At 44.3% G+C, this 23,022-nt stretch overlaps 1 protein-coding gene across 3 annotated transcripts in view; it reads right to left on the bottom strand.

The window, feature by feature from the left end:
- Positions 1–22,642, bottom strand: part of NAA16 (N-alpha-acetyltransferase 16, NatA auxiliary subunit) — a 39,354-nt gene extending 16,712 nt beyond the window's left edge. Inside the window, exons 1-11 of one of the 3 annotated variants that reach the window (XM_028738076.2) lie at positions 22,479–22,642; positions 18,015–18,099; positions 16,261–16,365; positions 14,343–14,500; positions 13,669–13,803; positions 11,694–11,847; positions 10,468–10,587; positions 9,309–9,404; positions 8,000–8,106; positions 1,160–1,232; positions 845–1,014 (exon numbers count right to left, since the gene is read on the bottom strand). In XM_028738076.2, coding sequence (XP_028593909.2) covers positions 845–1,014; positions 1,160–1,232; positions 8,000–8,106; positions 9,309–9,404; positions 10,468–10,587; positions 11,694–11,847; positions 13,669–13,803; positions 14,343–14,500; positions 16,261–16,365; positions 18,015–18,099; positions 22,479–22,532 — 1,257 coding nt within the window. In that variant the 5' untranslated portion in view covers positions 22,533–22,642. The remainder of the gene's footprint in view (positions 1–844; positions 1,015–1,159; positions 1,233–7,999; positions 8,107–9,308; positions 9,405–10,467; positions 10,588–11,693; positions 11,848–13,668; positions 13,804–14,342; positions 14,501–16,260; positions 16,366–18,014; positions 18,100–22,478) is intronic. The other 2 variants (XM_028738075.2, XM_028738073.2) reach the window with 2 other exon arrangements.
- Between the last annotated feature and the right edge of the window lie 380 nt (positions 22,643–23,022).

Genomic DNA, 23,022 nt, shown 5'->3' with positions numbered 1-23,022 from the left:
TTAATTCTATGCTTGTGATTTCTAGATGTTTTGGTTTTGCACTTAACATTACTTTAGGTGCTTCACTGAAAACATAGTGCATTGTTTTCTTTTGATCTGGTAAGAGTGGTTCTGTTCTTATCTCAACATAAAATGTGTACCGGCTCCTATGAAAAGGATATACCTTATTTTTCGCTCTATAACACGCACCCGACCATAACACGCACGTAGTTTTTAGAGGAGGAAAACAAGAAAAAAAATATTCTAAATGAAACAAGTGGATGTATGATTTTTGTGGTTCATGCTGTGGCCACAGACATGTGATCTGACAGTGAGTTTGGAGTAGCCCAATGCAAAAATCATGAGGATCCATGTGGATCCATGCTTTGTAACCACGTTTTTGCACCACTGCGGCCCCAGGCAACAGTGGGTGCGTGGTTTTTTTGGTGCAAGATGTAGCCATGGACATGCTATGTGATCTGATGGTGAATTTGGGGTGACCCAGTGCAAAAATTCTGAGGATCCGTGTGGATCTGTGCTTTACACTTGTGTAAGAGGCTCCTCTCCTCTCCTGCTTTGTTCCTTTAAAGAAACAGGCTCTCTGTCCCTCTCTCCTCCCCACTCAGCGGCTCTTCTCCCACTTTGCTGTTTCAAAGTGAGCCACGGAGGAGGGAAGGAAGGGGAACCATGGATCCTCTGCTCACGACTGCAGCAGATCCCCTCCGCCACCCGCAGGCATTCCCTCCATAACACGCACAGACATTTCCCCTTACTTTCTAGGAGGGAAAAAGTGAGTGCTATGGTGCAAAAAAATACGGTACATTGATTACATATTCCATTTTTGATACACTTATGACAATATTACCTTATAAATTTTTGCTTTCAGATAAAACAACTCTATTAGTGTTGGCGTACTTGCAACGGCAGAATTAATGTAATCCAAGGCCAGGGAAAACTGACCCAGTTTGTCAAAGTGCTGCGCAAGGAAATAGCGAACCCAAAGCAGAGTTGTCGGTGGCTCTTGATCGCTGTTTTCTGCAATGATACATACGTGTCAGCAAATTTGGCAAGAAATTAAAATGCTTACTTATTATTACGTCTGTTTGGAGGTCTACCAGCACAGCTAAAATAAGGATTAAAGGCTGCATTTTAGCTACAATTCATGAATAATGAAACCTACCATATGGACTGAACAAGTCGCAGGTTTTCAAAGAAGCTTCGTAACCAGTAACAAGCTCTTGGATCGTAGAAACCTATGAAAACATAGTTGCCAAGTTTATTTTAACTTGATATTTTCTTTAAATCACATTGCATTCAGTTTGATATACTATCCAGATACAGCTAATCATGCCAAATGAACAGTGCTAATATTTCTAACTAACTTAAAACAATACTAAAATCTGCATAATACATGATGTTTTGCAAAACAAATAATCCGCACCTAGTTTATTCCCAGAACAAAATTGGAACATGTAAACGCTAGTGGCATCAAACCATTGATCTAATGGTATAACCAACACTGGATATCACCCATTATATCCAAAGCAGTGAGGATCCCTTTCCTTTCTCTTTACAATAAAGGTTAAGTGGTTGCCTATTCCCGCCCCCATTGTTTTTAAAACTGTTAACCAATCAGTATCTACTTTTGCTATCAGAGCACAAAAGAGATGGGGTTTCTGTGGGAAAGTGGGTGACGCTACATAAGAACAAACTGCTGGATCCCATCAGCGGGCTGGCCTGGTTCACAAATAACTCCAATCCATGGTCTGTTTAGCCATTCTGATTCAGAAGATTAACCATTGTTTGTTTTCTGGCAACAAGCTACAATGTGAAGCCATGGATACATAGAATCATAGAACGGTAGAGTTGGAAGGGACCGCGATTGTTGATGGATTATTTTAACCATGGCTTGGTGTTCTGTCAGAGCCCAGCAGCTTTGCTTAACTATTGTTTGTCTGTCCCAGACTCTTCCAAAGCAACAGAGATATAAAAACAAACCAAGCTTCAGAGAAACAAGATATGATTTGTCTGTGGCTTGTGGCTTATTGAACAACACAGGGTTAAAGCAACCATGGTTTAGTGTTATATACTAAAGCAGCCTCCATCTAGCCCAGCATTATGCTTACCCCAATTGCTAACCAGAGACCTGTGAGAAATCCATAGCTTAATGGCCCATTTCGTGTTTGAATTTATACAGATCAAGCGGGATGAGCAACCAAGTGTTGTAGAGTGGAATGCTTCTGTTTGGGGTGCCTATAAACCAGCAAGCCAGTCCTCTTCCAGAAAACTTCATTTCCCCCTCCCAGTTTTCTGTTCTCTCCCCTCACCTGGAAACAGACACTTAAAAGAGTGCTCACTCCCCACTGGAATGTTTTTGGTCCCCCACTCCTTAGGGTTACTTTTTTTAATTAAAGTTTTATTTTCAGATTTCTACAAACATCGGGTCTCCCCTGAACCTGCTGACACCTCCCCCTGGAAAGTGGATAATGCCATTCTGGCAACATAAGGATCAGCACACGATTAGTATATTGGATAATGTGAGTGTCCATTTTCAGTAAGGAAGCTAATCATCACAGAATGCCCATAACCATTCCAACTGCTGTGTTGAAAGTCTGCCTTACACCATCTCAGAAATTCACCTGACGGGGTGAGGGTCTGCTCATTTCAAAGTATCCGCATTTCAGATTCTTCCTGTCACTGCAAAGCTTAACACGTTAAGTGGAGAAGAGTCTAACATGTTTCTGCGGTTTGGATTCAGCAAGCACAGTTTGGTGTAAGTGAACCTCCACACAAGAAATCTCGTGGACAAGTGCACCACCCTGGTATCTGCAAGACTCATGAATGAAAGAGAAGCCTCCACAGAAACAGAGAGAGGTTGGTCACAAGGACATGGGATAGCATAGCACAGCCCTACTGAATCAGGGTGGCGCTGTGGGTAAAACCTCAGCGCCTAGGACTTGCCGATCGTATGGTCGACGGTTCGAATCCCCGCGGCGGGGTGAGGTCCCATCGTTCGGTCCCAGCTCCTGCCCACCTAGCAGTTCGAAAGCACTCTTAAGTGCAAGTAGATAAATAGGGACCGCTTTATAGCGGGAAGGTAAACGGCGTTTCCATGTGCTGCGCTGGCTCGCCAGCTGCAGCCTTGTCACGCTGGCCACGTGACCCGGAAGTGTCTGCGGACAGCGCTGGCTCCCGGCCTCTAGAGCGAGATGAGCACGCAACCCTAGAGTCAGACACGACTGGCCCATATGGGCAGGGGTACCTTTACCATTACCTTTTACTGAATCAAACTAAAAGGTCTTCCCTGCAGTGCTAGGGAAAACCTCACACTCTATCCAAACACATGCATTTAATTCTGCTGGTGTGCGATGTGCTAAAGGGTCCACCTGCCATGAAGCATGGGGGGAATGTGGCTCATTTTGCATTCTGATTTGATATAAATAAGTAGCCAAGCCCTTTCTCCATAGGTCCCTACACAATATGCCTCCTCATTCTCATTCTCTCTCTCTCACGCACACACAGGAGAAAAATACCATAACTCATTTCAGTGAGGATTGTGCATCCTTGCTAAGGGTATGCTCAATGGAATTTACTGACACTCAAAAGAGCACTGATAAGCTTGTTTTTGCTTTGCTTTTTAGAACATGATCCCCTTTTCTGCTTCAACAGCCTATGCGGTTAATCTAGTGCTCAAGGGGTGAAATGGAGATTGACAACTGAAGACTGAATCAATCATTGTTAACAGAATCAGAGATCGCAGGTTTATCTTTTTGAAGTATGTCCCTTGTTATCTCTGACAAATGAGACAGACCCCTTGAAAAATACAGTGACACAGTGAACAGCTCAAGATCAAGAAGATGCACTGGAAACAACCTGAATTTTTGTTTGTGGATGACAACTTATCCCATAAGAGTGACCTATGAATCCTTGATTATGTGAACAAGCTCTTGCGGGACTCCGTTAATTTCATATCACTTGCACAGGAGCTGTGACTCAAATAAGGCCCCGTTCACAAGTGCACCTAGCATGGTATAATCCTCTGCTGCAAGGAAGCACATGGGAATATTGTAACCACAGGGGAAAGGCCCATCTTGTGACTCTAGGGCTGATAGTCTGAGCTGGCAGGACCGGAAGGGAGTGAGGACTCAAAGGAAGGCAAGGGGGAGAGGCACCCAGCAAAATTAAGCAGATGTTAAGAAAAGGAGCCACCCGAGCTGCATGGGTGGACTCAGTAAGGTGGAAAAAGTGAACTTTGGCTCCTCCTGACCCCCAGTAGCTTTTTCTCAATCCGTGAGGTTTGCCAGAGAGGTTAGAGGGATGGATTCCCAAGCTAGGCATAGCAAGGAGGAACACTGAGGAGCTCCTCCTAGCTGTTTAGGGTATACACAGCTGCCAAGCAGGCATGGAAAAGTGAAACGTTACAGATCCCTGGTATGTCCCAAACAACCCCATACTCTTCTCAAGTTCTAGTTTCCCTTTCTGCAAGTCTCACTATATTCACTTCAGTTCCCGTTTCCTCGCTGTCCCTTCTTCCTCTTTGCGACTTTCTTTCCTTCTTCCTCCGTCTTCATTTTCTCCATTGCTGCTTTCTTCACTCACCTCTTCCCCATTCCGTACCCTCTGTCCTATTTTGCTTCTGCTGCCTCGCCCACCCCACAGCCAACAGTTGTTTGGCCTTCACAACCCCAATGCGGCTTGTGCTGCAAAGTGGGCAACTTTGCAGACCAGCCCCCCCACTTCCACAGTAACTCCCTGTCCTGCCCCGTCTATCTGAACACACTCGTGGAAATTTCATTTTCTTTCTTTCTTTCTTTCTTTCTTTCTTTCTTTCTTTCTTTCTTTCTTTCTGCTGCTACCTCCCATTTGTGTGGATGTGGTGCTGTTTTTGCTATAAAAAATGATGACACTCTCCTCCCGAAGACTGGAAGCAGAAGGTGGAATACAGTGGTACCTCGGGTTACATACGCTTCAGGTCACATACGCTTCAGGTTACAGACTCCGCTAACCCAGAAATAGTGCTTCAGGTTAAGAACTTTGCTTCAGGATGAGAACAGAAATTGTGCTCCGGCGGTGCGGCAGCAGCAGGAGGCCCCATTAGCTAAAGTGGTGCTTCAGGTTAAGAACAGTTTCAGGTTAAGTACGGACCTCCGGAACGAATTAAGTACTTAACCCGAGGTACCACTGTACAGGGTGAAATCTCACTATGCTAAAAGTTCTGCCTGTGCAAACGTTTCATCCTATCAGACAGAATAATTTTCTCCCTCTGTTCTGGCTGTGGAAGACTCTCTTTCTTCTGCAGATACCACAGCTTTCCTAAGGCCTCCATTATTTCCTATCAGGCACAAAGCCAGCCTTCCTACGAGGGCAAAAGAGAAGTCTTCAGGGGGAGTCAGCCTACCTTCCTGAGTACACTTTCTGAGACTTCTGCTGTCTCTTCCAGCCAGTCATTCCCTCATGCATTATTTCCTCACAGCCTCTCCATGTTTTAAGTTACTCAAAGAGGACACATGATGTTGAGCTTCAATGGAATCAACACACCTGAAACACATTTGACGTAGACCTTGACGTTGACTTATTTTACAGTCCTCCCTTCGTATTTCACTCTGAAGGAGTGACTGCTAGAATTCTGAAGAGTGTTTGCGAAGCTTTTTTGCGACTGATGCAATGAGCAGAAAATCAATGCTATGCACAGCCCTCCTCCTCCAAGATGTGGCTTTCTAAGTGATGCAAGGGCCAAGGAAGGGGCAAGCTCATAAGACGAGCAAGCAGTCCTTCAGATGCTGAAGCCCTAGGGTGATTGCAATAATCCAACCTGGAGATGCAGACGTCTCCAGTGGCACAACTTACAAAGTTGTTGAAAGACAATTGGACTATGGGCATCCATGAGCAGGGCAGATAGAATAGCACAAATCTGCACAAACAACTACACAATGTATTTTATGTTATTAAAATACAGTGGTGCCCCGCAAGACGAACGCCTCGCAAGACGGAAAACCCGCTAGACGAAAGGGTTTTCCGTTTTGGAGACGCTTCGCAAAACGAATTTCCCTATGGGCTTCCTTCGCAAGACGAAAGCCCATAGGGAAATCTCCGGGACAGCGGGGAAGCGCAGCGCATCTTCCCCACTGTCCTCGGACCTCCTCCGAAGCCTGGCGGGGGGGCGGAGAGGTTTTTTAAAAACCCTGGGACAGCGGAGGACTTCTCCGCTGTCCGGGGCGATTTTAAAATGCTGGCGGGCGGCAGCGCTGCCAACCTGCTGCCGCATCCTGAGATGGAGAGGGGAGACACGGCGGTCAGGTCAGCACATGGTTAATGCATCATCGGCACCTGAGTGCCTCTGCCACTGCATTGACCTTGCCCCTCCTCCGGGTGTGCAGCAGTAACTTATCTGGAGGGAGGTCAGGTATGTGGTGCTGCCTCATGCTCTCTACTGCTCCAAAAAGCTATGCCTGAGGGTTGGGAGATCTTCCAGGGCAGATTTCTGTGTGTGTATGAGCAAGAAAAGGGGAAATCCTGCTGTGTAAATTATGTCTGCGCACTAGACACTGCTCTATGTGTAAATTATAAAATGAAAATAGAGCCTCTGCTCTTACAGCTAAAGTTAAAGTTTTGCATCTAGCTGGGAACAAAATCGCCACCTAAAATTCTTTGAAGACACTTTTCACAAAACAAACATTAATCCTCTATTTTTATATCTTATTGTGTCAAGATGACAAGGCCAAACCCCACAAAATATCCATCAACTTCAACTTTCCGAACCCATCTTCAGTTTAAAAGCCATCCAGCTGACTTCTTCCAAGGTCCTGATCAACTGCTGTCTATATAGATAAATGTCCACTCAGAATACAGGATAGCTTCCTAAAGACAGTACAATAAATCAACGACAGCTCCTTATTTTGGCATAAATATCCTACTTTAGGAATTCCCATTCATAACAATGTGTACACACCACACAACAGGTGGCTTTCTGAGTCCCATCTTCCAAAAGAGTCAGGAAGTCATGGCTTCCCTGACTATTTAACAGCCAGCCATTTCACCTGAAGATGAAGAGTAATATTAACTAATGTTAATGTTACTGTAAGAATAACAGGAGTATTTTCCTTTAAGTTGTATTTTTATATACCCACCCCCACCCCACTGAAGTATTTTTTATATACGGCTACTGAAATTATGAAAATGTTTTTAAAATAACCTTTAAACTGTTATTGCATGACACTACCGACATATTTAACATTAGAGATTATGTTATAGTTTATGTTAAAAGACATAATTCCACAAAGAGTTATTAAATGCATTAGACAATATTTTCTTTCAGTTTTTATATGTTTTTCTACTGAAAATGAAGACTTCAGAATCATTTTATTGTCTTTTGTACTATTCCTTCACTATGAGGACATGGTTTGGAAATATATAAAGTCTTAAAAGTTTAGAAAATCATAACAGCATGTCAACAATGTGTGAGCAACAGAAACTGCATCTAGATCTCCAGGCTGCAATCCTATGCACATTTCGCAAGTAGGCACGCTTTGATTCCCTTATACTTCCAAGTAAGCAAGTGAAATAGAAAATTGTAGCAGTGTAGATAAACAAGACTATAAGAAGTTTTATCTGAAATCAAATTTTCAGGTGGTTATGGCAGATGAATGAAATTTATACACAGATTTACAAAGGCTCAGTTCTCCCTTGCTTAGATCCCTGGCTTCCTCTTACCAGGAAACTTTGCTTTGTTCCAACAAACCATGATCAATAAGCCAAGTACAAACTTGGCCACAGACCTTGATTTGTTGGGAGTGAAACAAACCATGATCCCTGCTTCAGGCATAAATCAAAGGTCACAGCTTGTTTCCTCCCACCCAGCGAGAGTGGGAAGGAGTGAAATATTCTTCTTAGGCATATTAATCTTAACCATTTACTACAGTTTACCATGGCATGAGAAATGGAAAGGAAAAGTGACTGTAACTGGTAAATTATCCTTAAGACACACAAAGCTGTATGAAAACTGAATAAATTGGAGTTTTACCTTTTCTTTACTGTAATACAAAGATTTCAAAGTGGTAAACAAGGGTGGGCAGCCTTTACTGAAGTTAACCCGCAGGAATTTATCCATTAGTTCTCTAAATTTTTCACCTAGAAACAAAATTGCATTGGGTTATATTCTTATTACTTAGTGTTGCACCACTGATTTCGGCTCATGTTACAGTTTTTATAAATTTTATATTAAAACCTGAAAGATGCTGGTAAGAACAGTGATCTACTTGTAATTTGAAATTAAAAAGTTTTTCTGCTTTGACAGAAATACTTGTACCTGGTCTTTTTTGGAGCAAATTTGAATGTTTCAAATAATTTTTCTAATTTGCATAATTTATACATAATTTCAGCCTTTTTAGCCTGCCAGGATACTGGGTTGCTGTTGTTGTTTTAAAAAAACACACATAGCACATTCTTTAACTGAACCTATGACATACCCAAGGAGTTCAGTGAGTGCAGAATGATGTTTTAACGACGGAGTCGTTAAAAAATGACTTAGGGAAGATATCTGAACCCTTACAATTAGTGGCCGTTACTGCTGTTCGTAACAGCAATAAAGGATGAGTGTGCTATGCTAATACAGGAAGCATCTGAATGTGTGTACATTAGGAAGAAAAGAAGTCAGCTGTTTTGTGACCAGCGTTTGACAGAACCATCTGACAGGGCCAAATGGTGGCTGTGTGCTATTGGAAGCACTTTCACCAATCGTTTACGATGTGGTGCAGCCTTCTGTGCTGAATCTCGTCCTGTTCTGTATCTTCCAACCGACAACAGTAATGTTTTGGGGGGACACAGCAGGTTGCAATGAAAAGAGGGGATTCCTGTCTTGCTCTAGTACAGTGGTACCTCGGGTTACATACGCTTCTGGTTACAGACTCCGCTAACCCAGAAATATTACCTCGGGTTAAGAACCTTGCTTCAGGATGGGAACAGAAATTGTGCTCCAGCGGCGCGGCGGCAGCAGGAGGCCCCATTAGCTAAAGTGGTGCTTCAGGTTAAGAACAGTTTCAGGTTAAGTACAGACCTCCAGAACGAATTAAGTTCTTAACCCGAGGTACCACTGTACTTGTGCTAAGCACACAATTTTGCCTTCCACACAAAAAAATCCCCTTTGCCTTTTGTATTGGCAGTTATTGGCCTGTCACCCTAAGCCAAGCTCCCAGGGGGGGGAATCGCAGTTGCTCTGCTTCACAGTCGTTCTGCTACAGCGCTGAGTTCCACAATGGTTTGACTTGGCATGCTGCTGGTATGTTGGGCCAACGGTTTAGTTGTAAAGGCACTAAAGAAATATGCAATGTTACCTGTGACAAAGTTTAAAGGTAATCTTCTAGGTGAAACCGCTCTTGGATGTTGCTTGCTTATTTCTTCATACATTTCTAGTCTCTCATCTAAAGAGCCTATTGGTGGATAATAAATGTACAGTTTGAGTCTTTGTATGTTATAAGCATCTGGTTTAAATCACAAGTGTGCCTATATGCAATATGGAAAACTACACTAGTGGGAATTTTATCTTGTTCTCTTCAACAGAAGCCCTTGGTGAACATCTCAAACTGCATTTTTTTTTATATAGAACAGGTTGAAAAGAAGTTTTCAGTATGATGAAAGAGAACAGCTGATGAAAGATAGAAATATACTGTGTGTGTGTGTGTGTGGATGCATTTTAAAAAAACCAAACAATTTTGTGGTGCAACCATGTTGCAAAATATTTCAACAATGTCAAAAGTCAAAACTGCAGTACATAAATCCTCAGTTCTGAAACCACATGTTGGAGCTCCAGAACTAACCGTGGGGGAGGAAGCAATTCTATGAGCACCTTAAAAAAAGTAGCATTGTTATAAAGGTTAAAATATAATCTTTAAAAGGCTGCCATCCTTTGACTGTGCTTAACTCCATTGAAGCCGTTGAGTATAAATAGCAGTAAATGGGTGCATAGCATTGAAATTTCATTATAAATTTTGTAATGTAATAGTTATGCATAGTGCAGTGAAGCACATATAAGAGTAAATTTAGTAATTACAGGTAGTTCTTCCATTTGTATACCATCATGACTCTGGCAGCATTTTTCCAAAGATAGTATTTTGAGCTATATTTCTGATGCAGCTCAGTTGGTACAGCACGAGACTCTTAATCTCAGGGTGATGGGTTTCTGTACACTGAAGTAGCTTAAAAAAATAAGTAGCTAAAAAGCTGTAAGCTTACCACTTCAGTAAGGAACATAGCCATTTAGCTCACTCTTTAGGCTCCTCCATATGAAGCAGTCCCTGATAATGATTTATGGTTTTGAGTACTGATAGGCTTATAAGTAGATAAAACACAGGAAATTATGCTGGACATTGAAATTCAAATACACATCTTCTTTCCAAGGTCTAGGGTTCCAAGAGTTCCGATTTCTGAAGTTAACAAGACACCAATTGCTTAATAAAAAAAAGTGCAAACCAAGTTTATAACTACAACACTTACGTGGCTGTAGAGCTTTCTCCAAGCCTTCATAGTAACACCAATTTTCTGCATTCCGATCAATAAGCTCTTTATAAACTTCAGAAGCTTCTTTCAATCTTCCCAACTTCAACAACATTTCTCCTAAAGTAGTAATAAAATCGCAAACCAGATTTAGTTAAGGGAAACAGCCTACAGCTGGAAGGTGAAGTCTTCAACTCTAGAAGCCTGAAAGAGCCAATTAGCCACAGTGATGATGACACTGACCGACTACGCTGCAGAAAGCTGCTCAGAAACTGTGCGCCAGCAACATCCCGCATCTGCCCCTGATCATAATACTCTCCCACATCAGTTTCTACCCAGCATGGGCAGTGCTGATGTGATATGGAATGAGCATTCTGGTTAGGATAATGAGACAGTTCTTGTTGCGTCTCTTCAGCGCTGCCCTGAGTCACCCAGCGACTTACTGTAATGATTTCATGGTAAGTTCCGGCACCTGTTTTTCTAGAAAACAAGAACTGCTTAAGAAGTTTTCTTGCCATCAAGAGGTAAATAAATTTTATTAGATAAATTAAAAAAATACAAAAGGGTGGTGGTGGTGCTCAGCTTGCCTTTCAAGTTCACCAGGCAGTTTGGTGAAGAAGAAGAGTTTGGATTTGACATCCCGCTTTATCACTACCTGAAGGAGTCTCAAAGCGGCTAACATTCTCCTTTCCCTTCCACCCCCACAACAAACACTCTGTGAGGTGAGTGGGGCTGAGAGACTTCAGAGAAGTGTGACTGGCCCAAGGTCACCCAGCAGCTGCATGAGGAGGAGCAGGGAATCGAACCCGGTTCACCAGATTACGAGTCGACTGCTCTTAACCACTACACCACGCTGGCTCTCTGGTGACAGCCTGTTGTGGAAGCCCTCACGGTGATGGAATAGGAGCCCTAGGCATGATGAAGCAGACAGGGATGGGCGCTATAGGGTATCTTTTTAATCTAGAGTAGCCTTTCCTTTAAACTGTTTGAACATTTCAGACAAATGTTTATGGACTGGCATGTGTCTGCACAGTGTGTGCAAGCATGTCTGTGTGATGTTTATATTACGCACACAGAGTCCCCCCAAAAACACTTAATGACAAGGGGGAAACGTGATCTTCCTCTAGGTTTAATGGTCCACAGCTCCCTAGACTGAACCACCTCACAGACCAAGATTCACGTGAAGGAATATTTTAAGCATGTGAAAAGGGAAAAAAAAGTATTACCTTTTATTTCATCTATCATGAGCTTGTCACATATTTGCCTCTCGTAAGTTTCTATGTGTTCCAGAGATTCTTGAAACAGATCTGCCTCTCTCATAACTTGATTCTGGTACAATATTAATTCACTATATTCATAGTCTATTTTATTAGGAGGAATCTGGAAAATAACAGAATAGTTAACATTTAATCTGCCCCAGAAGACTAACTTCACAAAAGTTCTTTTTTGGTTAATAAAGGGACACTGGATAGTTGAATTAGAACTTGGAAATGAACCGTCATTTAAAAAAAGAGTTCTTGCCTTGAAAAATGACAAAGCAATAAGTTGATCTCCTCAACTATCCTCTCAACTACTGACATTCACAGCTGCTTCTTAGGATATGTTTTTTACTCTGGTATCAAAGTACATCTGTACTGTACTATTCATACTGTGTGTATACATGCTTTCCAATTTTAAAAACAGCTGCAGCAAGAGGAGAAAAAGTCTCCTGCTGCCATGCATTATAAGGGGGGGGGGGGCCTGTATTTTGAACCCAGGTATATAAACCCCCCAAACAAAGTATTTTGATAGTGTTATCCCTCACTGACTCCCCAAACCGTTCGAAAACCAAGGCGCAGCTTCCAATTGGCTGCAGGAACTTCCTGCACTCAATCGGAAGCCACGGAAGCAGCGTCAGATGTTCAGCTTCCAAAAAACGTACACAATCCAGAACACTTCCAGGTTTGCAGCATTCGGGAGCCGATTTGTTCAGGAGCCAAGCCGTTCGAGTACCAAGGTACCACTGTATATGATTCAGGAAGTGAATAATTCCACCCAACAGCATACATTATAAACAGATGCTTTGAACTGAATTTGTGTGCTACCTGACAACACCATTTGTCAATTCTTCATGATATTGTGGCTTAATGGTTTCCATTCAAATTTAGCTTTTTCACAGAAAAGTCTTATTTCAAATTGACAACAAAATTATTAGAGGGACCTGTAGAGTTCAAATTCGATCCACCCACCAAGAATGACCGCTTTACAAACAACTCACAATGGTTTTCTGATATTCCACCAAGGACAAAGTGGAAGGACTTACGTATGTACCGTATTTTTCGCCCTATAGGACGCACTTTTCCCCCTCCAAAAATGAAGGGGAAATCTGTGTGCGTCCTATGGGGCGAATGCAGGCTTTCGCTGAAGCTTGGAGAGCGAGAGGGGTCGGTGCGCACCGACCCCTCTCGCTCTCCAGGCTTCAGGAAGCTATCAGCAAGCCTGGGGAGCCCGCGGGAGTTCCCGCAGGGCTCCCTAGGCTGCGGATAGCAGCCTGCTTCCCGGAGCGCGGGGCGCGCTGAAGCAGAGCGCCCCGCGCTTCGGGCAGACATCGGGCAGCCCCACAAGCTCGGGGGACAGTGGGGAAGCGTAGCGCCGCCATCCCACTCTTCCCCGACCTGGCTTGGAGGCTGGCGCTAGGGAGAAGCGCGCTTCTCCCCAGCGCCAGCCCCACAAGCTTGAGGGACAGCGGGGAGGCGGAGCACCGCCATCCCGCTGTTCCCCGACCTGGTTTGGATTCCCCGACCTGGTTTGGGGGGGGGGGGAATAAAGGGAAAATTTTTTCCTTTATTTCCCCCCCAAAAAACTAGGTGCGCCTATTGGCCGGTGCGTCCTATGGGACGAAAAATACGGTACCTGTGTGAGTTGCCCGTGGCATCCTATTCTTTAATTTCAGGTGTATAATGTATCACAATCTCTGGTACTTGATTAGCTTATCATTCCACTAACATAACTGAGGCTATAAGGAATTTGATATTGACTGTACAATAAAAAGGAAACATTTCATAAAGCAATAGCACGTCTTCTTTGCTTTATGTCCCAAAGTTGTAATTCTTTCGAACAATGGATAGAAAAACAACAGAAAATAAGTAATCATTCTGACTTTAGTACAGTTACTCAGATTCTTAACTGTGTACAATAATTGACATTTTAAAAAGATCTTACCTGCTGAGTTTTTCTAAACTCTTCCAGTAATTTTAAGGCCATATCATAATCTTTTAACAAATGATATGCAATTGCATATCCAATCCAAGAAGCCCTCTGCGTGGGCCGCAGCTGCAGCAGCTGATACCTGGTCTCCTTTAAAGAGATAATGAATATAACTAAATATAATCTACCAAATAATTAATTTTGCCATTCTTAACCAATATTGCAATAGGATTCTGTTTAATGAAAAAAAGGATGAAGACTTAACAGCAAAGAAAACTAGAAAAGCTCAGCTGGACTTCTTGTTAAATACTTATAATTGCAGCCCAACCTCTGACCTTAACTATGTTTACTAGCAAGTAAATTTACAATTTGCCACCGTCACTGCCACTCCTCCAGAATTAAAGAATAGTGTTGCAAGTAGCAATGGAACATACTACATCAAGGACGGTTTTCCATTTTGCCGTGTGCTACAATTTTGTAAAGTCCCCCCCCCCCATTGTTCTGTACAATGGCAGTTTTGAACATAGCAAATAAATCATATACCTATAAGATGGTGCCCAGATAACATTGGCATGTCCATTTCCCCAACCTATTTAACTCAAATGCTCCTCTCAACTCTAGCAAATATTCAGAGAGCACTTTGCAAGTTTTCAGTTAAGCTCAACACAAAAGCTGGAGGAATTACTTACTCTGTAGCCTTCAAGATCCCTCATTTGGATCTGCAACAGTGAGAGATCTCTCAGAATTTGTAGATTGTCTTTATCTAATTTCAGAGCATTTCGATAGCACTTAATAGCTTCATCATATTTTTTATCAGAGCGCTGCAGGAGTCCATAAACGTGCCAACCTAACAGAGTTAAGGAAATGCACTGGTTTTGGGGGTGGGGGGATGGGGAGTTGAAGACAAATGTTTATAGTCCTGAAAGGATTCATAAATGAGTGTTATTCATTTATCTCAACTTAAAGAGCATGAGCTAACACATATTATAATGAAGGATTTATATGTTAGCCATAGGAGTGATTTCAAATACAAAATACAACACAGGAGTTAGCAATATGATGTGGCATTTAATAGCACTTTGATGTGAACAATATTTTTGCACAGGCATTCAGCATTAATGGTATAGTTGTGCATCTGCCAGTTAAATGTTAAATTGCCATTTTACCATAGCACTTCAACAGAAAATCGTGGAGAAGTTCCTTGGGTTAAAGAAGTCCAAAGTGCTAAATTGTCAGGGAATCAAGACATCCTGGCACCTAGAAAACTGAAGTATTTCCCAATCCTAGTGAGAGCTTATTCCTCATGAAAAATCTTCCATAATACAGTGGTGTTGTAACTCTTTTGGACACTGCTAGACAAAGGTCCAGATGAACTGGAGCCCAAAGGTAAAGATAAGATTTTGCTCCCATGCCAAGTTTGTATATGACTAAGCCATCGGATACTCTGGTGCCATAAACCAAGGGAGGAGGAGATCATGTGATATTAGGTATTCTTCATTTTCACAAAATAGCCTATTACTTGTTTAGACCATGAGGCTGAGGTGATGTATGGACAAAACATATTATTTTCCTTAAAATTATTTTGATTGTTTTTGCTACCTGCCTTTCTGCAGAATGACTCAAATTCAAGGAGGCTAAGCAGCTGAGAAGATGAAGCAGCTGCATGTCAGAAGGACAGAAGCATGATATGAAGGAAGTTCTTGACAACTGCTCTGTGAACAGAAAGCCAGGAGAAGGCCAAGCAGGCCAGAGGAGACGCCAGGAGCCTGGCCCCTCCTGCTCCAGCTGGAAGGTTTTCTCTGCCACAGAGTCATTGGCTGCCATGGGCCCTGTGGGGAAGGACCCCCCCTCCCTGGTTTGTGGGTGCTCAGAATTCTTCCTTTATTTGAGGCCTGGACTTTCCTGTGCCCAGTGCCATATATTATTACATCAGGCCCAGGAAAGACAAAACAGCCTGGGGAACAAACCTCTGAGGCTTCGAGGGCTAACTAGGCCCACAGGCTGGAGATTTCCACCCCTGCTAAAAACAAGCATCACTGGAAAAACCTGCGTTCAAATTCCCATGAAACTCACTGAGTAACCTCAGGCAGTGGCTCTTCCAGCCTAACCTATAAGGCTGGTGTCTAGGGCAGGAGTCCACAGGATCCGGCCTGCCAAAACAAAAGGGTCCCCCATCCCTGCAGAAACGTAATGGCATAGTAAACATGACATGTTTTGTGCTGACCTGCAGTAAGTACCCAGGAATCCAGTGTTATGACTAATACCCTGCATTTTAGAATTTCCTAAATTTAACAGATTACATATCAAATTAAGTTGTTAGACCAGGAGTGGCTCATCTACGACCCACCAGTTGTTGTGGGACTAGAATTCCCATTATCCCTGATGGCTGGCAGGGAGTTGGAGCCCCGACAATATCTAGATGGCCACAGGTTAGCCACAGGTATGTTAGACAATATCTAATGGCCTAGTCTATACATTTCAATATAAAACGCTCAAATCTGTTACATAGCAAAGTATCCACTGGATAATAATTGGGAGAGGGGTAGAGAAAGAGGATTTCAGAACTATTAGGAAAAATTGAAATTGGTGTACTATTTGAAAGGATACACACATGACTTTTTACATCATTACGAAGGCCTTTGCGAACAAATGCGTATGCTTCTTCTTTCTTCCCTAAACAATTCAAGGTCAGTCCTTTCATAGCCAAAGTTTCTGTAAAAAATGTTTTATAATTTAAGAATCAAGTTTAAGCAACACATGTGTGATAAGTTTCACAATCCCCATCTAATAATAATAATAATAATAATAATAATAATAATAATAATCCAAGCACCTCTTGGGAATACATGGATGCAAACACAGTTATGGATTCTCACCTTCCCACACATCCACAAAAGCTTCTCATTCACTATTTTGTGGGGTGGGGCAGCTAGGTCTATAGCACACAGAAGAATGTGTACATCATCCTGCTCTTGCTCTGCAGAATGGAAGGAGAAAACCCTGCCCCGCTCCCCAAACAAAGCAGCTCTGAATCAGAATAAATCAAAGTGAAATTATTCAAGCTTAACTCAATAATAACCTATGACCAACAACTATCATGGAACATGCATTCATTTCCAGAAACCAGAGAGTTCTGATCTCTACACTTTCAGAACAGGGTGGTAGGAGAGAGTGTAGCAGTTCAGGATACAGATTGTACCCGTATAAAACAAAACAAGACTACCACAAAAGGGAACAGGTTTTGTATTGTAATGAGCTTTCAGACTTCTGGTGAGGATGCTCCCATATTAAAATACACAAACACACAAACTGTGCAAGAAACATCTAGCATGTGAGAGAAAAGGCTGTAGTTCAGCTAATTCCCAATTTTGCTAGTTTTCTACTTATTTATAGATATAGGAGCATTCAAAATGTGATCTACCACCTGCAGTTTGAAATGGAACAATTCACCTTACCACCTCATTCTTCTGTACATGTACACCAGACCAAGACTGAATTCGCTAAGGTTCTGCTCAGAAGCAGTGTCTGAAATTCCCCAGGCGCCAGGAACATTTTGCAACTGGTGCAGATCCAATTTCGCCCAAGTGACGATGCCTCGTCTCTAGGTTTGGCGACTGACATCTCCATCTGGCTAGCAGGCTGCAGCGTTTTCTGCTATTGCACACCCCCACTTCAAAAAACGCTGCTGCATGCCAGCCAGTCGTCCGATCATGGGAGATTTCTTGTCGTTTTATTCTGAATTGTTTTATTTGATGTTTTAATGTGCTTTAAACTGCTTTGAGATTTTTCTTTAAAATATAAATTGGTATAGAAAAGGAATAATAAGAAATGTCACTGCAAGAAAAGGCAACTAGACAGTCTGTTGTGGCAAACGTAACCTAGGTTTAAGGTGCCATTTGGCACTTAGCTTATGTAGCTGAGTTTCTACCACTGCTCAGAAGAAAAGGCTTGTTTTAAATTATTTCAAGATACTTGAAGTTTAAAATTTATCATTCTAAGTGGTGTAAAACAAACACTCTGAATATCTGCTGGGTAAACATCCTTTAAGACAGGGACGTCCAACTCCAAAGAGATTGCGATCTCAGGGGTTTCAGGGGTCAAAGTTGTTTAGCTTTTTTTAGGGAGGGGATACAAATGTACAATGTTGAGCTTTAATAAAGGGAAAAGGGGAAAACTCCGTCTTCCGTTCTAGCGATCATATGTGAATTGAGGATGGGGCAAGCTGGATGCTCTTTTGCCACCGGAAAGGAAAAGGAGCCCGCGATCGACCAAAACCACCCAGGGATCGACCACTAGATCACGATCAACCTGTTGGACACCCCTGCTTTAAGAAAATGAATAAATTAAAATAATGCACTTACCTCCATGCTCAGCAAACTTTGGATTGGAAAGGATCATCTTACAGAATTTGAGTCCATTTTTGTACTGTTTTTGTTCATAACATTTCTAGGAAGGGGGAAAAAATAAGATTAGGTTACACCTATCTTAAAAAGTAATCTCTTACTTAACTTAATATCACAATCCATTAGCTTCTTCAGTGGCACTTAAAATCACTGACAAGATTGACTTTTAATGAGATCTCTGAGGGTCAAACTATATAACACAATCAAATATATGCAGGGAAATTGACAGTAATTTTCAAAAATGAAAAACAGCAGTGGGAGAGAATAGTTCCTAACTTTTTTCCTTTTCCTTACCTGCCATTTCCCCTTGCTAAATGCCTCCAGGTGTCCAATAAGAGTTTTGACAGGCAAACTGGGCCATACAAGTTATAGTTAAGCAATGATTTTATGTGAACAATAAAAGTTCTCACTCTGCTCTTCCCCTGCTCCTGCCATACCTCTGTGCAACAAGTCAGGAGTCTGGCTTGCTGTGATGTTCAAACCAGGAGCTGTCGTTTATTTCCTCCAAACAAACCATCAGCAGAATGCAAAGAACAAACCTTTGTTACCACTCATGGTTTGCTTAGAGGGAAACAAACCACAAATCCAGCTTCAGGAACCACAAGCTGGACTCTGGCTTGCTGCCTGGTGATGCAGCAGCAGGAGTGGGGAAGAAGTGAACTTCTCAGTAGCTTGAACCAGTGTACAGTACATCCAAATTAAACAAGTCTGTTTTCAGCTATGCAATATGTGAACCAGGCCTGTGTGTCTCTGTGTGCACATTTAGCACGCCCAAGTCAGAAAAGAGTTGGCTTAATTTGCTTTCCAACAGCAACCGTCTGTTGAATTAAAATTTTCCTATGTTCTTGTTAGAAATGCCATCAAACCCAGTGGGGCTTACTTCTGAGTAAGCCTCCATAGACTTGGGAGTTTCTAAGTTGCAGAAATCATGGTGAGAATTGTAGCAAGGTGGTTTTTATTCCAGATTGTTTGCCTCTAGGTCTACCAATCATCTTTGCTCTGGCTCTGCCCACCAATGTTATACACCTCCCAGCAGACTATCCTCCCAAGTGAAAAAAGTTACCACACCTACACAAATTAACTCCACTTCTCCTCATTTTCCCAGTAAAATACAGTATTAATACCGAGCAATTTTTTGCAATCAATAGCCTTGTGGCTACTGTTGTGTATAAATATAATGTCTTGTCTTCTTCCATTAGACCTCCTGGTACTATTCCCAATAGAAAACTTTCTGGTGTTTTCCTAAATGAATGAATTTTCCTAAAATTGGAAAAGTGGTATTATACCGACAAAAACAGAGTGGCTTGCCAAATTATTGGAGTATTACAATATATCCAAAACAATGGGAGAAATTGGAAGGATCTCAAAAGAGAAGATAGACAGGGACTGGAAGGTGTTTAGAGGATACTTGCAAAACCATACTGAAAAATCAGAACTCCTATTAGAATAAACAAGTTCCGTTTTAAATACTGATATACTAAATAAGATGGATAACAATGCGTAACAGAAAAAGAAGCATGAAATTAGGTTAAAGGTGTTTGAAAGAAAGTAATAGAAGTGGAAAGAAATTGCAATTGAGTAGATTGGAAGTCTAACACAAAGGTGGGGTAAGGGGTGGTGGATGGTGATGGGGAAAGGAATTATCTGTGGGATTGAGTGTAGGTATGTTTGAACATTTTTAAGGATTGTATGAAATGTATGTTTGTATGCTTGTATATTCACAATATGTGTGTATTAATGCTGAATTATTTTAATATAAAAACTTTGATTATTTTTTTTTAAGTATTAATACCGAGCAGTTTTACAAAGGTTGGAATCTGACAGATTTTTAAAAACTTTTTGACTGCTCAAATACAATAAAAAAGTCCAGGTGTTTAACATGGTAATTTATTAGTACAAGAAAGGGGGGGGAATGTCAATTACAAAAAATGAGCGTCTTTTAGAAGACTCCAGAAGCATTTCAGAACACCATGTGGAGGCCCCTTCACCCCATACCTACTGATTTATTATTGTCTTGGTGCCTGGGTCATCCAGTATATTGTGATGACTGGTTTTGTACACTTCCTTTTGATGCTTGTACAGTGACAGCACACTGACTGCTAGGGTATATCTACCGCTTCATGGGGAAGGAAAGCTGCAAGGACCCAGGGTGCCTGTTTCTAAAGGAAGGTTGTGGACACAGGTGACCCTGACTCCTCCTAAGTTGGGGAAACAGAAGAGGAGCTGACATGCATGGTTAACATGCAAAATGCAAGTTGGCTTCTGAACACAACCCACTCCCCCAAAACGGCTGAAAGAGTTTAGTACATTTGGGGCTTCAGGGGCAGCTAAGAACAGAGGTTGGGGACCTGATTTAAAATGAGGCTGAGGAGGTGAAAAAGTTGCTGAAGTGCAGCATGATCCTAAGCTGTTCTACCCAGTCTCGTTTGATTCAGAACTTATTCCCACTGGAGCGAGTTTAAGGGATGCAGCCTTTCGGGGTGTTCAATGGGAAACAAGCCCCGCTGTGTCTAATGCAGCTTTACTGGGGTTGCAGCTGGACAGCATAATCCTACTGCATACTCATTTAAAATTAAACCCTGTCGTATTCATGGGGTTGTGGAGTTGGAGGCGGTCCTTTGCATACAGTTATGACCATAACTTGGGTGGCTTTCGAAGAGGGCTCAACCCCACTCATGGAGGAAGAAGGGGCTCTCTGGGCTACCAGCCAGGCTGGCAGGGCTCTGTACACAAGAGGCTCGGATCCTGCCAGCTGGCTTCCCTTGGGGAGGCCCCTGGCGGGCCCAGCTGGAGCAAATCCTGCACTTCTCCCATGTCCTCGGTCCTGATGAAGCCACGCCGTGACCGGACGGGGGATCTCCAGCGAGTGCAAGAAGCGTGGGATATTCAGGGTGGGTGGCTGGGAGAGAGCAGGATGAGGCCTCCGGAGGAAGGCCAGCAGGCAAATTTAACAAACAAATGAAATGCACAAATGATCTGCTGCCTGCAACTGACAGCAGAAGGGCGTGGGGGGAAGAGAGCGAGAGCCCAGGGCCGGATTTAGGTTTGATGCGGCCCTAAGCTACTAATGGGGCCCTTTATATGTCCAGCTGCAGTGGCGTAGCATGAGGGGTGCAGGGGGGGCTGGCTGCACCGGGCGCAACATCGGGGGGGGGGGGGCGCTCGCCGCCTCCAGAGTCGCCGAAGAGCCTCGGGTGCAGGCTGTAGCAGAGCCCCATGTCTCGTGGAACCGACGAGCTGGCAGCGGCTCTCAGCGCTCGCCGCGGTCCCCGCGCATCAGGGCCGCGGAGGGCGCGCCAGGCAGCCCCTCCTCACAGCCCCCCCGCCGCCGCCGCTGCTGCAGCTGCTGGGCCATGTTGCATTTTCCTCGCCTCTCTGCCCTCCTCCGGGCAAGCGGCATCGTTTGGGCGGCAGCGCCAGCGGCAACTCGCCTCAGATCACCTGACACGGACCCGCCGCCGCCGCCATGGCTACCTTACCGTAAATACCCCAGCCCAGGCAGCAGCAAGAAGAAGCTGGCAGTGGCGGCAGGTTAGGGGTTAGGGGGCGCAAATTACTTGCCTTGCCCCGGGTTAGGGGGCGCAAATTACTTGCCTTGCCCCGGGTTAGGGGGCGCAAATTACCTGCCTTGCCCCGGGTTAGGGGGTGCAAATTACTTGCCTTGCCCCGGGTTAGGGGGCGCAAATTACCTGCCTTGCCCCGGGTTAGGGGGCGCAAATTACCTGCCTTGCCCCGGGTTAGGGGGCGCAAATTACCTGCCTTGCCCCGGGTTAGGGGGCGCAAATTACTTGCCTTGCCCCGGGTTAGGGGGCGCAAATTACTTGCCTTGCCCCGGGTTAGGGGGCGCAAATTACTTGCCTTGCCCCGGGTTAGGGGGCACAAATTACTTGCCTTGCCCCGGGTTAGGGGGCGCAAATTACTTGCCTTGCCCCGGGTGCTGACAACCCACGCTACGCCACCGACCAGCTGTCCTTTGTCAACAACAAATTGGTGCTGTTTTTTGTGTTGAATATATGCTATATGGTCATGTATGGACCTAATAGGTACCTAAAGCCATTTGCACATAACAAAATAGATATTTTATCCAAGTAATTGCTGAACTGAACCACAATTAAGAAGAAGTGAGAGACAATTAAGAAGTATATTAATAGTGAGAGAATTAAGAAGAAGTATATTTTGGAGGGGGGGGGGGCAAGCTTGTTTAGTTTATCCGTAAATAAGGAGGGGAGCCGAGAGAGGCCTCCGCGTCCCTTCCGAGGGGAGGCCCGGAAAGGCGCCGGGACGGAAAGGAGGGCTGGGTCGGGGGGCTCAGCTCCAGGGCGGGCGCCGCACAAAGGGAAGGAAGGCGGGGGGGGGGGGACGAGGACGACGAGGGTGCTGCCCCCACCCCACCCCCACGAAGGCCCTGCCCTCTCTCCTCACCAGGACCCTCTTGAAGAGGTTGCTCTCCTTGGGCGGCAGCGGCGCGGCAGGCATGGCGGGGCTTCGCCGGCAGCCCGCGATGGCCCGGGCGGGCGCGGCCGGCCCTCAGCTCCCTCGCCCCGGCCCAGCGCCGCGCAGCCCGCCGACCCCTCGCCTCCCGCCCTCCAGGCCGACGCCGAGCCCTCCGGAGCGCCCCTAGCGGCGGCGGCCGGGCGTGAGGGGAAGCGGCTTCCCTTCCCGCTGCCTCTCGGGCCCGGAGGAGGAGGAGGCGCCGCCGCCGCCGCGTGGGCCGTGGAGCCGGAGGGAGGAGGGGCTTCGCGGGAGGCCGCGGCTCTCGCTTGACGGGGACGCAGCCCGAGGGGCAGCGCAAGGCCTCAGGAGGCGCGTCGGGCCTATCGCAGTGTTCCCCAACCTTGGGCCTCCAGCTGTTTTTGGACTACAACTCCCATCATCCCTCGCTAGCAAGACTAGTGGTCAAGGATGATGGGAATTGTAGTCCAAAAACAGCTGGAGGCCCAAGGTTGGGGAATATAGGACGGGCAAG

This window comes from Podarcis muralis, chromosome 8 (assembly GCF_964188315.1).
Source record: "Podarcis muralis chromosome 8, rPodMur119.hap1.1, whole genome shotgun sequence".
Classification (NCBI taxonomy): Eukaryota; Metazoa; Chordata; class Lepidosauria; order Squamata; family Lacertidae; genus Podarcis; species Podarcis muralis.
The sequence above is the reverse complement of the archived record's forward strand: the minus strand, read 5'-3'. Positions and strand labels throughout refer to the sequence as shown.